The 17,188-nt window shown below is 46.1% G+C and overlaps 1 protein-coding gene across 2 annotated transcripts in view; it reads left to right on the top strand.

Moving 5' to 3' along the window:
- The window catches only part of CUNH6orf89 (chromosome unknown C6orf89 homolog), a 32,097-nt gene extending 16,282 nt beyond the window's left edge, over positions 1–15,815 (top strand). For both annotated transcript variants that reach the window (XM_040644671.1, XM_040644672.1), the window contains 5 exons: positions 8,021–8,175; positions 8,292–8,431; positions 9,802–9,931; positions 12,709–12,832; positions 15,232–15,815. In XM_040644671.1, coding sequence (XP_040500605.1) covers positions 8,021–8,175; positions 8,292–8,431; positions 9,802–9,931; positions 12,709–12,832; positions 15,232–15,326 — 644 coding nt within the window. In that variant the 3' untranslated portion in view covers positions 15,327–15,815. The remainder of the gene's footprint in view (positions 1–8,020; positions 8,176–8,291; positions 8,432–9,801; positions 9,932–12,708; positions 12,833–15,231) is intronic.
- Positions 15,816–17,188: the final 1,373 nt, after the last annotated feature.

Below are 17,188 nucleotides of genomic sequence, written 5' to 3'. Positions count from 1 at the left end.
TTCATCTGTGTTGTCACAAATGGCGAGAGCTTATTCTTTCTTCTGACTGAGTAATATTCCTCTGTGTGTGTAATATCTCTGTCATACCTTTTTAAAATATAAAATAGCTAGTATAGGGCACCTGGGTGGCGCATTGAGTGAAGCATCTGCCTTTGGCCCAGGTCATGATCCCAGGGTCCTGGGATCGAGTCCTGCATCGGGCTCCCTGCTCAGCAGGGAGTCTGCTTCTTCCTCTACCCACTCCCCCTGCTCATGATCTCTCTCTCTCTCTCTCACATTCTTTCTCTCTCTCAAATAAGTATCTTTAAAAAATTAGCTAGTATAAGGAGGTTATTTGGAGTAAAAAAAACCTTAGACGTTAAAAGAAAGTTAGGAAGTGACTATCCAACTTCCACAGGCCTTTCTGTCTGGTGCTGCAGGGAGAGGATAGAAAGAGAGGACCGGAAAGAAGCGAGATACAGCACGTAAGGGTTAGGGTCAGGGTTAAGGCGGCTGAAGAAGAGCTGTGTACTGGAATGGCATGGGATGGTCTGCTTGGCTGTTTTCCAGGGTGCGCTTTTGCTCACTTTGTGGTGTAATGGGTCCAGCCAGTTGTATAGAGAACACATCAGATGAAGCCTTTTCAGGTAGATGGAAGCCACCTGGGGAGTCTGGGTACTTCTCTTTTTTTTGCTGGGAATTTTATGGGAAGGGGTGGAAGGAGCCCCAACCGTACACCCCCCCCCCATACACCCAGACAATTCACTACCTGGCCATTCCTCAGTCCTTTCCCACCAAAATATAAGCACATTCGTTATCCACGTTGGTGATCTCAGGGCTGTAGAGAGGTCAAAAGTAGCTCTCCCTCTTGAAGTTTGGCTCCGCTAATTCAGATGGATGGCATAAGCTACCCCATTCCAGTGATCCATTTTTCCTCATCACTTCCCTTCTCTCTTTGCTGGCCGCCAGCCTGGCCATTGTCTCTGCTCCTGTCAGGTACCTCTTCAGAGGCCTGCCTTCTAAGATGACTGAACTCTGCATTCCGTAGTTGATATTCTCAGCTTACATTTTCATGGTCTCCAGTGACATTTTTATTTGGAAAATACATAAGATATATACAAAGACAATAAAGAGGTATAAGATTTTTATTTTTAAAAATACAGTTTTAATAAAGAAACTTCTCTCGATCCCTCTAACTCCACCACCCACCCAACCACTGGTAATAATTTGATATACATACTTCTGAATTTTTCCATGGCTCCACAGATAGGTATACATAATATATATAAATGTATTTTGGTACATGCACACAGAAAAAGGGCTTATGTACATACTTCCAGCTAGTACCACAGGTTGGATGGCTTAATACAACAAATTCATCCTCTCACAGTTCTCTAGGCTTGAAATCCAAAATCAAGATGTTAGTAAGGCTATACTCCTTCCAGGGAATATTCTTGTTTGCCTCCTCCAGCTTTTGGTGGTTGCCAGCAATCCATGGTGTTCCCTAGCTGTGGTAACATAACCCCCGTCTCTGCTTCCATCTTGACATGGCCGTTTTTCCTCTGTGTTTCTTTGTGTGTCCTCTCATCTTCTTATAGGGATACCATCTAGAGTAGATTTAAGGCCCACCTTACTTAAGTATGACTTCATCTTAATTGGTTTCATCTGCAAAGACCCTATTTCCGACTATTATAAAAAATGCACCTGGGACATTCATATATACATATCTTTATATACATGTACTATTATTTCTGTGAGGGATTTTTAGAACAGCTGGGTCAAAGAGCATGCACATTTTAAATTTTAGTAAATACTACCCAAATTGTCTTCATAAACTTATACAAATGTATGCTTACATTAACAGCATATATGTACTAGATATTGTCATTGTTTTGCCAGTTAGAAAACCAAAGAATGATGTCTTATTTTAAGTCGCATTTTTTTGATTCCTGGAATCGGATGCCTTTTCATATGTTTTATCAGCCATTTATATTTCTTTTTCTGTGAATTGCTTGTTCGTATTCCTTGCCCTTTTAACATTTTTTTATTAAATAATTCATTTTACATTAGAGATGTTCTTTGCCTCATAGGCAAATATTGGTTGAATCTGTCCATGTTTTCTTCATGGCATCTTGGTTTGTGTCTTGCTTATCAGGAAGCCTTTATTTCTCCCAGAATTATAAAAATCATCTCATATTTTCCTCTATTTTTAAAATTTTGTTTTATCCATTTAGATCTTTATCTAGAATTTATTTCAGTGTATAGTGAAAAGTAGAGATCATACTTTATTTTCTTCCAAACAGATGGCTACTTGTTCCAGTGTCATTTACTGTATCCGTCCTTTCTTCACTGAATTGAAACTGACCTTTATCACAAATTAAATATTCTCATTGTGCGTGTGTGTCTGGATTTGTTACTACATTCTTCATTTGGTTTTATTGAACTTTTTGTCTGTTACTTTATAAGAACAAAGTTAATTCTCATTTTTTGCTATGGCTATGTTCTATAAAGTCCCTGCAAATAGTGACTTAGTGAGTATTGACCCATTGCCTTTAGGAGAAATCAGAGTTGGGTTCCTGAGAGTCTCTGGCCACATTTTCATCAATTGACGAATACTTGACTTTGTTTTACATGTGTTTTTGTTTAAAGATACCTCATTTAATATATATTGTTGACTCATTAACATCGATTTCACAGTCAACAGCACTATAACGCATGCCTAAACAAAGCTTACCTAACGTGTATTTTCTCTGTAAGGCACATCGCAGCCTGCTTGCACTTAAGAATGCTAGAACTTTAGCGCTGTGCTCGGAGGTCATTTTTTTAATTAACGAACTACTCGTTGAGCAGTTTTGGGTTCACAGCAAAATTAAGCAGAAAGTACAGAGTTCCCATATACCGCTTGAATGCATAACCTCCTTGGGAGCCATTCTAAACAGCAAAATCACCAATAAAAATGCAAACAAATGTAGCACCAAATAGACAACGAAAGGACACTCGTTTACAGTTTGAGGGGTGACACAAAAAGGCCAAGTGTCACCTTCTTCCACCTCAGCTAGGATTTGCCGCTCTGCATGGCTGGGGATGACTGCAGAAGCACCACAAGAATTGATTGGGGTTACAGATAAATTTCAGGGAGCAGGCAGATTCACAGATCGGAATCTAAATAGTGAGGATTGACTGTACTCTTTTAATTACAGTGGCTTTATAGAATGCTACTATGTTCTTATGTCTAGAAGAGCAAGTTCCTCGTTATTTTTTCTTTTTCAAGAATTTATTTTCTTAAAGTTCAATAACAGACAGCTCAATTAAAAATGGGCAAAAGATTTGAATACATTTCTCCAAGAAAGATATGCAGATGACAGGAACATAAAATAGTGCAGCTGCTCTGGAAAACAGTTTGGCAGTTCCTCAGAACATTAAACACAGAGTTAGCAAATGACCTAGTCATTCCACTCCTAGGTATGCACACAAAAGAATTGAAAACACATGTCCACACAGAAACTTGTATGCAAGTATTCATAGCCGTGTTGTCCATAACAGTCCCAAAGTAGAACTATCCAGCAGCATATGAATGAATAAAATGTAGTATACCCAGGTAACAGAATACTACTTGGCAACAGAAAGGAAAGGACAACTGATACTCACTGTCACGTGGATGCACCTTGAAAACATTAAGCTAAATTAAAGAAGCCAGGCGCAAATGACCGTATATTGCACAATTCCATTTACTTGAAATACCAGAATAAGCAAATCCAGGGAGACTGAAAGATGAGTGGTTGCTTAGGGCTGGTGGGAGAGGGGTTAGAATGGAAAAGTGTCTACTAATAGGTATAGGGCTTCTTTTTAGGGTGATGAAAATGTTTTAAAATTAGATAATGGCGATAGTTATTACAAGTCTGTGAATATGCTAAAAGCTACCGAATTATACAGTATATCTTTTTAAAGGTTTATTGATTTGAGAGAGTGCATGAGCTGGGGGAGGGGGAGGGGTGGAGGGAAAATCTCAAGCAGACTCCCCTCTGAGCATGGAGCCTGTCTCAGGGCTTGATCCCAGGACCCTGAGATCATGACCTGAACTGAAATCAAGAGTCGACCATTTAAACCGACTGAGCCACCCAGGTGCCCCTGAATTGTACACTTCAAATGGATGAATTTTTTTTTTTAAAGATTTTATTTATTTATTCGGCAGAGATAGAGACAGCCAGCGAGAGAGGGAACACAAGCAGGGCGAGTGGGAGAGGAAGAAGCAGGCTCTTAGCGGAGGAGCCTGATGTGGGGCTTGATCCCATAACACTGGGATCACGCCCTGAGCCGAAGGCAGACGCTTAACCACTGTGCCACCCAGGGGCCCCGCAAATGGATGAATTTTATGGTCTGGGAATTAAATCTCAATAAAGCCTAGTTTGTTTGTTTGTTTGTTTTAATGTTTCACCTACAAAGAGAAAGCAAAATAATGCCTTTCCCTCTAGTCCTACCCTCTTCATGCCCAGCATGGAGAGAGGCTCGAGCTGTCCAGGGACCCATGAGCAGTCAAGGGTGACGGTCCTCAGGTCTGCCATCTGCCCAGGGTCTGTCACATAGGCTCTCACGGTCTTCTCTAATGGTATCTGGGCCTGAGGAGGGTGTCCTCCATAGATTTGAAGCAGCGACCAGACTTTAAGGCATTTGTATTACCAAGGACACCTCTGGCCCTGAAATTATTTCCAGAGTTAATCTGGGCAGGGGATGGATTATTGCCTGTTGCTGTTGTCACACATTTACTCCTCTGGATGATGAACTTCAGAATGAGATCGTCATAGCCCCACCCCTCCCCCACCTTCACCAGTAAGAACTCTGATGGGGGACTGTCCCAGTTCTGCTAAATAAATCTTTGGGTAGACTTGGTCTCTTTTTAATATTTAATCTTCCCATCCAGGATCACGGTATGATATGTTTATTTATTCAGATCTTATGTACTCTAGTCAAATTCTAGTTTTACCTTTCTTGTGAAACTTACTGCTAGTTATGAATGAGGCCATTTTCCATTTTAGTTTTGCAATGACTGTAGCTAGGAGAGGAAGAAGTAATCGATGTTCATGTGCCTTGGTTTGTATACCTTACATTCTGCCACCTTGTAGTACTCTAGTCTCTCTTTTTTTTTAAATTTTTTATTATGTTATATTAGTCATCATACAGTACGTCCTAAGTTTTTGATGTGGTCTGTCTTTTTCTTTGCTGATTTTTCCTTCCTGGGGTTTTCTTCCTCTGCCTGGAAATCCTAGGAGTGTCTAAATTCAGAATAAAACTGAAATTCAGTAAGTCACAGTAAAAATGATTCTCTGGGCTCTTAGGTTTAGAACTGCTCACTGCACCCCTAGCCCTTAGAGCACCTTTGTATACATTAGAAGATGCCCCTTTCTCCTGACACTTGACTCTTATCTCCTGGGGAGGTTGCCGTAATTAACTGATTCAGTTGGAGTAGGACGCATGCCTGCAGGAACCTGTCATGACGAATCCGCAGGTCTCCAGCGTGTCCTGCGCCCGGGCTCCCTGAGGCAAGGCGCGCTCGGGCAGTCTCCGTGCACGGCACTCCTGAGATTTGTAGATTGTGCATCACTCCCTCAGTGTGCCTCTCATATGTCACCTCTCATCACAGTACAACCTCCATCCCCCAAAAGGGACAAAAACAAAGTACAACCCAGTCTTCTTCTTCCCAGCCTCTCTCTTCTTGGACATTCCAGTCACAGCCCAGAATAACCTTCCCAAAGCAGTGGAAACCCCTACCCAAAGGCCTTTGCCGGTTCCTCGTTTTGCTCGGAGTCAGAAGTGCTCCACGCCCTGGAGGCCCTCATCACAGCCTTCCTCGGCAGCTACTTTTCGTTTTGGCCGCTACCGCGCCCCCCGCCGCTCTTCCCACCACGCTCTGGTGCCTCGGTCACTGCTCTTGCCCCTCACTCTCCACTTGCTCACCTGTGAAGGGGTCAGAGCAATGCCTCCTCAATAATTTTACAGTAACACGTAAATGATAGAGCCTGCGAACATGACCAGCACGGGGCCTGGCATTTAGCACATCGATGACCTTTCCCCTTCCTTCCTTAGAACTCCCTCACAAAGGCCTTTGGAAACTGAAATGCTATATAATTGTAACATAGTGTTATGATTACTTATGCCTCATTGTATGTCCCTTACCCAAAGTGCTTGTATTTGGGCAAGAATTCATCATGTTTGCCCTTTAATTAGGCACATTTGAAACTATTCCAGAAGAGGGGCACCTGGGTGGCTCAGTCAGTTAGACATCCGACTCTCAATTTTGGGTCAGGTCGTGATCTCAGGGTCGTGAGATTGAGCCCTGCCTTGGGTTCTGTGCTGTGCATGGAGCCTGCTTAAGATTCTTTCTCTCCCTCTCCCTCTGCCCCCACCCATCACTCATGATCTCCCTCTCTCTCAAAATAAAAAAAATTAAAAAAAAAAGAAAATATCCCAGAAGAAAAAAAAGGATAACTTTGCAGCCTCAGTGTGCCACCTGAAACAGGTGCCACAGAAGGGTTCCTGGCTGTCCCTGGAGGCTCCTGTCAGGATATGGGGGCAGCAGAGGGTTCACTGGCTGGCAGTCTGCCCACGACAGAGGCACGTGGGGAGGGACAGTGGCAGCTGCCTCAAGGAAACACAGGATCTGTCTGTAAGAGATGGAGGGCGTTTGGAGGGTGCTCAGGAGACAAGCTGAGAACAAACGCAGTCCTTCCCTGGTGGGGATTTCCTCCGCCTCACTACTGTTGTCTTAAGAAAACAAGGAAAAAGCACTTGCTGTCGACTGCAACAAATGTTTTGTGGTTAGGAGTCAGTTTCCAAGTGTGTTTATTGGTTCAGAGAATTGACTTCATTTCAGCCACATTTGGTGGTCTGTTTGTCTTTTGTTCTAGGCTTTCTCCCGATTTGGTTTTCATTGGGTTTTAATCAGAAACCATCTGTGAAAATTTTGGATCCAAATCAGAGTTTATCATAAGCACGTATCTCAGAGAACATAGATGAAACCCAGAGTGGAACAGAAAGCAAACAAGAAATAATGCAATAACATTAGGAACAGAGGGAAACTGAGAAGGGCTGCACAGAGAGAGCGAGCCAACCCTTCAGTAGGGGCCCAGCCAGAGAAAGGGGTTGGGGAGGCAACTAGCACTCACACCGGGGATGGTGGCCCATTCTTCCCTTGCTGGCCAACCTGCAGCCTTTGTGAGGGGTAGACACCATGGTTAGTGGGCCCTACCCACTTCGGAGCACTGTCTTTTTTTTTTTTTTTTTTTTAAAGATATATGTATTTATTTGAGAGAGAGCCGGAATAGGGGTGTGGGGGGCAGGAGCAGAGTGCAAGAGAATCTCAGGCAGATTTCCCTCTGAGCGCAGATCCCACAACCCCAAGATCATGACCTGAGCCAAGACCAAGAGTCCCACGCTTAACCTGCTGTGCCACCCAGGTGCCCCGCAGAGCACTGTCCTAATGGGTGCATGCAATTTACTTTACACCAGAGATGGGCCCATGAGAAGTCCTATCTCCTCTCCATCCCTTCTCTCTGCCGTCTCTTCTCGCTCTTCTTTCCCAGAGTCATCCTGGCCTCCAGGACATGCAGTGGGGCTCATCACTGATGGTGGGACCACCCTTTCTGCCTGCGCTCCCCCGTGTGCTGTAGACTTTCAGACGTTTGGGTCACGGGTTAGAAAACAGTGGGAGAGCTCTGTCTCCAGCCCCACATCCCTGACTGCCTTCTCCAACTGGTTGACGTTGTTGATTTGACTTAGGAGATATATGTACATATCAAGAAATATTTTCCGTGAGGTGCAGGATATACAGAACATACCTCTCCTGCCCACCCCTAGCCCCTGCGCCCTCTCCTCCCTCCTCAGAGGCTGTTCATTTCATAGGTACCTTTTCAGAGGTCACCAGTGCCGATCACTGTTAGCTTTGCAAAATTATTCTGTCTTTCCTTTTTACTTTCATTGCTGAGGCTGAGGATTTACCTGCTGTGTTCTTCTGTATCTGCCTTCTCTGTGTCCCTTCCTCTCACAGACTTTGACCCTTGGTGGACAAACAGCTGTGAGCAGAATAAGTCGGACCCCATCCCTGTGAACTGCACTGGCTGTGCCCAGAAATTACCCCTCAAGGTAATGCTCCTGGAAGATACCCCGAAGAAATTTGAGAGACTCCATCCTCTGGTGATCAAGGTGAGCAGGAAGCCTGAGGGTCTGTTTAATGGCTAGCCAGCAGCAAGCTCTGTGACATCCTGAGAAGTAAGCCTGTGCTGTTTTGTGTCTTGCTCTTGTTTTTCTGCCTTGCCAAGACGGGACAGCTCCTGTTGTCGGAGGAGCTTCAGCTTTTTTTGTGCCAGTACCCTGAGGTATCGGAAGGCTTCAGCGAAGCGTTTTTCACCAAGTGGTGGCGCTGCTTTCCCGAACGGTGGTTCCCATTTCCTTATCCGTGGTGAGTGTGGAAAAGGGCGCTTAGCCCGCATGCGGGGGGGGGGGGGGCAGGCCAAATGTGAAAACAATACTAGCTCCCACTGAGACCCTCCATGCCTCGCACTGGGTAAGCACTCTTCAAGTCAGATGATACTCAGGAGCTCGCTGTTGAAAAACCAGCGATGAGGGACAAAGAAGATGAGTCGAAGAGGTGTCTCAGGAGGGCTGTCACCATGAGTGGACAGTGAAATTGCCTGATAGCATCATGATTTATTTCCGCGGACATCTTTAGCATTTGTGTTTACGCAGAATGCGTCGTGAGTGTTGAGGGCTAAAGAGAAAGCAGGAAAAATAGAAGGGAAACTTCATTTCCTGGCACTCTTCTGTGCCAGGCTGTGCGCCTTGGTGGTTAGTGTCTGTTCCTCGCTGCTGATGTCATAATAGCTCTAAGAAGTAGGCATTATCATTGTCATTTTTCAGATCAGAAAAGTGGAAATTAGAGAGGTTAAGTATCTTACTTAAGGTCACCCAGCCAGGACTGAAACCCAGGCTCTCTCCCTCTTCCTTCCTGTGTCTTGTAGAAGACATGGTCGGGGCACTTGGGTGGCTCAGTCAGTTAAGCATCCAGCTCTTGATTTCGGCTCAGGTCATGATCCCAGGGTTGTCAGATTGAGCCTCCCATCAGGCTCCAGGCTCAGCGGGGAGTCTGCTTCTCTGCCTCTGCCCCTCCCCCTGCTCACACTCACTCTCTCTCAAAAAAATAAAATCGAAAAAAAAAAAAGAAAACATGGTCCATTTCTGGGGGTGAAGGTTGCTCTCTAGAAAAAAAGGAGGAAAGCCAGTTTCCATCTAGAACCATTCCAAAAGAGAATTAAAATTGCTTTTTTGGTCTTTTTGGTAGTTTCTCAGTGCTTCTGTCTTTTTAAAAATTTGCCATTTATTTGCCTGATCGAATACTGTAGTTTAACTAGTCAGGCTTCCCACTGCATGCCATACCACCTCAGGAGAAAGTTCATGATTTCTGCCTCCTCCTCTTCCCTTCTGTTCTCCAGCCTGGCCTGCTGTTAGTTACTTCAGTCTCTTTTCCAAGATAGAATGAATGGACCATTTATTTTCTTCCTCTATATGTTGTTTTAGCTGGATTTTATAAACACCCCACCCACATGTACAAATTGTGGCTGTGGAGTTATGTGTGTACGTGTGCATGTCACAATTAATTGATTTGGCATGACTGTTCTTCATGAACCTAATACTTAAGATATTGTCCTGATATTTTTCCCTGTTTACCCACCGCCCACACTTTTCCCACCCTTGCTTAGCTCTCTGTTAGTCATGGAGATAGAGGCTGGCTTGCCCAGCTGAATTACTTTTGTTTCTTTCAAACTTTTACAGGAGAAGACCTCTAAACAGATCACACATTTTACGTGAGCTTTTTCCTGTTTTCACCTACCTGCCATTTCCAAAAGATGCCTCCTTAAAAAAGTGCTTCCTTCTTCAACCGGAACCTATTGTGGGTAGTAAGGTAGGACATTCTGAGAGGACTTGGGTCTAGAATTTTCCTCTTTTGGCACCTGGGCTGATGTCATAATCCCTTCCTTCCTTGCATGTCAACTCAGAAGGTGAATTATGTCACCCACATAATCTAAAGTTCTCTCCGCCTCTTGCTAGCCAGGAGACCTGCAGTGGCCCACCCTTCCGTGAAGGCATGTTTACAGAAAGTCTCATTACCTTGCAAATCTGTTTCCTGCCTGTGACACCTGAGGTCAAGCTACTTTTCTACATGAGGAAGTAAAATCCTGAAATTTGAAGGGACCCAAGAATGCAGTTAGTCTGACTTCCCCACCTCAAAGTAGAAAGCAGCAAAGCTGGAAATGAATAACCCAACTTACTCATTTTGTGGATAGGGCCACTGAGCCCCAGAGAGTGAATGATTTGCCCAAGGACACAGCAGGTTAATAGGAGGGCTCAACCCCCCCCCCATTCCCAGGTTAGTTTTCCCTAGAAATAAACAAATGAGAAACTTCAGGTAGAGAACTGGAAAAACAAAAAGCTTAAAAGGTTTGGGGTTAAAAGGGTTGCCGGCATGTGCCCAGGGCAGGCAGACCAGCTTGGGTAGCAACACTTCTTACTTGGTCCATGGCCAAGTACCCAGAGCCCACATTTACCTCTCCGGGGCCAGGGGACTGGGCCAAGCTGTCCTGTGTTGTGTCTTTTTACTTTTCTCTGAATTGCTGTCTTGTTGAGTCTCATTCCTGAGGAAAGTTTTTGTGTTTAGATTGGTTTGGAAGAATTAACAGGATGAAATTTCCCAAACTGTGACCCTTACCAACTCCGGGTTGTATTTTCAACCTCCCAATACTATTGTTTGGCTCCAAATTTGCTGAATTGCGGTAAAGGAATTTCAAAGCCTATGAAAACAATCATTTTGTCTAGAAGTAAGAACTTCTGTCTGCCAGCAGTAGGGTGGAGGTGCTGGGCTCTTGCCTCAGATTTTAAAGAAGTTTACTCTGCTGTCCCCAGCTAGAACTCAGGGCCCTAGTATGAGTTCATCTTCATAATTATGATATAATTCTGGGCGAGAGCTTTTATCTTTCTCTTGGTTTTCCCACTTGAATCTGAAGTTAATTTCACCAGTCTGCTTAACAGGAACACTGAGGATCCCAGCCAGAAGGTAAATACTAAGTTACTCAGACGCCTATCAGAGTCATCTTGTGGTTCTCAAGCATGTTTTGGGAAGGGGAGTGGTCCAAATAGGCAAAAATCCTGAGAGTCTGGTTTCTTAGAGCATCTGCTCCCCGCCCTGGCCCAGGCTCTCCTTTCTCTACAGCCTCGTTACTCCACCCTGTTGTCCACCTCCCTGGGCCCTAGAGCCTGGGAAAGTCATATGTCTGTGGGGCATATGTAGTGGGGATCCAATTGTAAGAGGCACTGGGGAAAGAGCTGAAGGGCTCCCAGGCCCACTTCACCCAGTCTAGTGTCACCTGGGGTTGGCCCCGCTCCATCCTGTTGTCTGTTTCTTCCCATCCTGGGGGTAGCGGCACACGGTCCCGCCCCCTCTCAGGCCTGGATGAAAAAGAGCTACATCCACTGGGTTTTAGTGTCCTCGGATTTCCTCGAGACTGCAGGTATCAGGGCCTCTGCCTGTCACTTGTAAGCCACTCGTCCTCCTTGTTCTGACACTGGTGGTTGAATAGCTCTAGTGTTACCATGGAAACAGCATCCTGTCTAGGGCCTGGGGGAGCAACAGAGAGATCAGGTTTGGGGACAGGAGAAGACAGGGCCCAAACCAAAGCTCTGGAGGGCCCCAGTGCTGAAGAGAAAACCAGGACGTGGCCCGGGGAGTTGGACTTCAGACCCCTGTGTTATGTGAGCATAGAAAGGCTTTTCCTGGAGGAGGCAGTGAGGGGGGGCCTAGAGATTTTCTCTCACCATCTAGGTAGGAAAAGAAGCCTGAGCAAGACCAGCCTGGCCTCTCTGTTTGTCCCTACTCCCTGCGCACCCCAACGCCGGGGTTCGCTGCTGGGCCTGGCACACAGCGGGTTGCGCCTTGTGCCTGTCGGTGGCAGTAGTCTGCCCTCCCAAGTGCAGTAGCGACTGCAGGGGCGCAGAGCCTGGCTGCCTTCTTAGGGTTGGAACTCTAAGGCCAGTCTTACTGTCATTAGTTTTTCATCAGTGGTATGATATATCTGCTCATCCAGGTGTTGCCCAGAAGTGTGAACTTGAACTTCCTACTGTTCAGTTCTCCTCCAAACCCTGGCGGTAAGAAGTACTATTCCATGGAACATTGCCCAAAGGAAATGCAGACCATCTATTTCTCTGAAAAGTCTGGATCCAACCAGACCTTCAGAAGGTCGTATACTTAGACCCCTGTGTGTTGGCCTCTGCTAGGGTTCTGTTAAATTGTACTTAGGTGATTTGCCTTCCGCCTCCTTTGGAGCTGTGGCCAGAAATGGCCGTGAATTTTGAAGCTCGTGCTAGGTCTGCATTAGGGCTGGTGCTGAGGATGTCTCCCACTAAATCACAGTGTCTTTTTAGGAGAACCCACAGAAGGGATCTCAGTCCCGGGAGATAGGGACACCGAGTCCCTGGTCTCAGTACCAGGAGAGGCCAGGTGTAGGAGAAACCAGTTTGTTTTTGTCCTTCGGACATAATTGTGAATTGTGTCATTGGTTCTCTTTTCCTTTTTGCTTACGCTGCTAGAAAAGTCAGAGCCATATATATTTTTTTGTATGTTAATCTCCCATGCCACTGGTTTTTATTTTGTTTCCTTTTCCTTCTCCTATTTTTTTTTCCCTCCAGATGCACAGGATGCACGACCTGTTTATCATTGGCAGTGGTGAGGCCATGTTGCAGCTCATCCCTCCCGCCCAGTGCCGAAGACACTGCCAGTCCGTGGCGATGCCGCTAGAGCCAGGGGATGTTGGTAGGTGGGGTCCCCAGGGGGCAAGGTCAGTCACAGGATCTTTGTAGTTTTTAACTCAAAAACTATTATGAGAATTAAATATTGTCTTCACAAAGTTTCAGTTAAGTAGAGTCTAAAGAAGCTGCCTTTTATGGACAGAGTCAATATTTATGCTTAGGTGGGACATTATTTATGCTAAGGAGGAAACAGCACAGAGAAATGCCTCCTTATTTGTGCATTTAGAATGCATGATGTGTCCATCAGTCTTAGAAGTTTCCAGTTAGAAGGCATTATGGAAAATACTTCGAGCAATCCTTTATTTTACAGATGAGGAGGTTGAGACCCAGAGAGGAGAGGTGACCATCCCACGTTCCCAACAGCTAGGCAAAGCATTAAGCTTTACGTGTCTCCTGCAACAGAGTCAGGCCAGGGGAGGTACAATTCTAGATTCAAGGAAACCCTTTCTGTGCCTGTTTTGCTAATAAAACAACGCAGGCAAAGCAGCATGCAAGGGCAACAACGCCGTGGGGGAATATTACCTTCCGTGTGGGTCCCACAGCACGGGCCCCGCCTCACACTCATGACTCACCCTTGGCGCCATGATTTCCCAACTGTGGTCTGTTCTGTGCATTATATTCTAAAAACCTATTCCAAAAAACCAGGTTTGAATCAACTGCTGTCCATAGCAATCAGTTTGACAGTAGAGTTTTATTGGCAGAAGCAAATACCAAGTGTCACCATTGCCCTGTTTCACCTGCGTCATGGAGCCTAGGGGAAGCCTAGCGCCCCTGACCAAGCCCAGGCTGGTTTTCCCAACTGATCTCTTTTAATTTTACCTCTTCAGAAGATCCCGGTCTCCTGAAACCATTTCCCCTTAAGGGTCCGGACTGCAAACTGTGACAAGCTTTAATCCATGTTACATAACTTCTTTCAATTTAGAAATGAAAATAATGCACAAATTAAGCATTAACTGATAATGGAGCACAGCTGGCCTGGCCCTTGGGAGTTACTGCAAAAAAGAGGATTTTTGTGTAGAAATTGTTCTGAAACTATTTTCCTGTAGTGGACCCTTCCATGAGGCAGGACTATTGCACAAATCTGTGTAGCATTTGGGGTTGTGAGTGTGTAGTGATACTTGAAAAAGTTTCTGTCTTATGTTCTACGAAGGCCTGACAGTTCAGACAACTACAGAAACACCTCAGTTATCCAAAGTTTAGGCTTCTGGATCCCATAGACATCCGCTTCTCCCTCTCCCTCTGCCCCTTCCCCCTGCTCATGTACTCTCTCTCTCTCTCTCTCTCAAATAAATAAATAAAGTCTTTAAGGACAGGAAAGCAGACCCTGACAGCAAAGGAGAATAATTCAGTGCTGCTTGTTGGACAGGGGGCAGCTCTAGCACCTCGGGGACCCCTAAGAATTGTGCTGTGACAAGCAGGCTCTGTGGTTTTTGACAAAATAAGCTTTGTCCTCTGAAGGCCAAGGGGAAGGGGACAGGGACACAGATCACCAGAAAACCTGTGATGAGAGGCATTTTCAAGAACGATGTAGGGGTCAGGCCTCAGAGGCTGACGCTGGTGAGCTCACACGTGTGCGGTGATTGACGAGTCACTGCCCATAGTGACCTTTCTTGAGTCACCAAGTAAAGGTTAAATTCTATTCAGTGCTCTCGGTTTAAAGATCAGTAAGGTACATCATACTCCAGAACATTTTCCATTGGGAGATTATTGAAGTGTTCCAAGTTTTTAAAGCTTTTAAGTTTACACCACTCATAATATAGGTCAGTGTTTCCTAAACAGTTCTTCAGATCACTGATGACCCTCGGGATGGGAACAGGAGCCCCTTGGAAAGGCCGTTGGCAAATAGGGCTCTTGGGTCAGTTAACTGCCTGTCTTGTCCATACATAGTGCACATTAGCGTACCAAAGGTGCCAGCAGCCTTGGCGGAACCTAGTGTTTCTCAAACTTACTTGACCACGGGACCCGTTTTCCTTGGACTATCTTACGGAATGCTGCTGTTTGCACAGCACGATTTAGGACATGCTGGTTTGAGCTAATCTGGATGTTCTATAAGGAGACCGTGTTCGAGATCACATTAGGAGGATTGGATGGGGGGGTGCTACTCCCCCTCAGAGCTCGTCCTGTCCTCTTGCTGATAAAGATGACATGGGCCTGAGAACTGATGCCCAGCTCCAGCCTCCTCTAGAGCATCCTAACCTTGTAAACCTGCTGACCTGAGTCCCGTTCACCAGGCGAGTGGTGGTGATGAGGCGCTTTGGTTCACGGTGGCTCCTGCTGGACGTCAGGTTACACAGAGGCCCGATAACTGGGGATATTATGCGAGACAGACCTGCCTTGCTCCTGCCCACAGGTGTGCCCGGTCCCTGACATTCACCTGCTGTCCTGTTGCTCTTTCCCTTCAAGGCTATGCCGGTGCCACCCACTGGAAGGTCTACGTGAGCGCCAGAGGGGTCCAGCCTTTGGTCATCTGTGATGGAACCACCCTCTCAGAGCTATAGGAAACAAGAACCATACAGAGGAACAACTCTGAGAGCTGAAGACCAGATTGAAAGGGGAGAAATAAAAACAAAAACAATGAAACCGCTTTCCAAGGTTACTTGGTTACCTGCGCTCTGCATGCGTGTATGAGCCAGCCGTATGCTGGAGGCCAAGGCCAGAGCCTGGCCCTCCCGACTCTTCCAGCCTAGCTGCTTGGCCAGGACTTTGCCAATACCTGTCTGCTAGGGACTAGGCTCTCCCATCTTGCACAGCTTTTGGGACCACAGCCTCGAGGCTGCCCCTCAGGCAGGAAACGGGATTGGTGCCTTCCCTTCCTCGCATGGCATGACCCCCTCTGCTGGCTCCCTGGCCACAGAGAGGGCAGCCAGCAGGTCCTGACTTCAGAGCCATCCCTTAACAGGTGGGCCTGCTTGTCCTGTCTTCCTGGCCACACCACCCTGTACTTCTGTGGAAAGCCGTGGCTGATTAAAGAAGTCATTGCAGTTTCACCAGCAGAATGGAATCTTGAATCAGTGAAACAGGATGAAATAATCTCATCACACTGGAGAAATGCACTGCTTTCCCAGTGTCCGTGACTCTCGGAGTCTCAGTGATGGCAGGGTGGAGTCTGGTTGTGATTGACACGGTAATCCCTCAGGTAATACTTGGCTCCCTTTGATCAGGCTCTTCTGCTTCCCGGCCCCGCAGCTCCCTTCCCTTCTCGCTTGCCTCTCTGGATGCTTTCTCAGAAGCTGGACTCCCCGTCCCTCTCCCTGGCTGGTCCAGAGCCCTTTACTGCTGAGGCAGCACAGTTCCCGTCAACTGGGTTGTTTTACCAAGTGTCTTCAGAGGGGATGAGTTAGAGTGCTGGCCTGGGGAGAGGGTGCCTCCCCAGGTTTGATCTGTAGGGTCCAGCTTTCTGCAGGGAAGATGTTTTACAGATGTGTCAAGCTGATGTTGTAATGTGGTTGGGGAAGGAACTCCAGACCCAACGTGTTTGCCAGCTGGGTACGCGCAACTCTGGGATCCTCGGTCTTAAAATGATTTTTCTCTTTGTACTGGGAAACAAGGTGAGGTATTTTTATTGCTCATAAAAATATAAAGGTGTGTTCTTTCAGTTGGGTGATTCCCTGTGCTCAGTGTTTTCTCCAAGTGCTTTTCATATGTATTGATCAAATGGTGTAAATAAGGGCATACATTTCTTCCTCTTTTTCCCCCCTTTACTTCTTGACTGACGCTGCTGGATACCTGGCCTCTAGTCATGCTGTCACCAAGCTGAAGAAAAACCCACTGTGGCTGCTGGTTCTGAATCGCAGAAATCAGATGAGTCCAGGTGTCCATGGCAGAGTGAATGGACCAGAGGCGAGACAGTGGCGAGAGAAGGTGTGACTCCTTGCAGGGTCCTTCCTCTTCATCCTTACAGGTGTCCTTATACCTTATCCCTGGGCCCTCTCTCAGCACATCTCCTGAGGAGCCGTGGGCATCAGCAAAACACTGAAGGGCTTGTTTGTGGGCCTGTAAAGGGCAAGAATGGTTCACAGAGCTCAGGGTGGAAATAATTGGCCTCCGTGGACTTGAATGAAATTAGGATAAATGGTACCTGAGGGAATTTTTCCTTAAACAAGTCGGTGCCTTGTGTGGGTTAATACAGGAAAAACAAAATTTTTTGTACGTATGAAAGCCATGCTGCTAAGCAGTTATGATTTAAGAGGTCTTATTTCAGAGGGATCATTTCGAGGCCAGCTTTGCGCAAGCCTTTAGAGCCTTTGCAGTGTCCTTACCCCTGCTGTGCGTGGAGAAGGATTATATGTAAACAAGTTCTTTAGAGTTTTCTTCAATTGGGCCCTTTGGGCTAACAAAAGAGGGTTTCTTAGAAGAATAA

Source organism: Ursus maritimus, unplaced genomic scaffold (assembly GCF_017311325.1).
Source record: "Ursus maritimus isolate PB19 unplaced genomic scaffold, ASM1731132v1 scaffold_30, whole genome shotgun sequence".
NCBI lineage: Eukaryota > Metazoa > Chordata > Mammalia > Carnivora > Ursidae > Ursus > Ursus maritimus.
The sequence above is the reverse complement of the archived record's forward strand: the minus strand, read 5'-3'. Positions and strand labels throughout refer to the sequence as shown.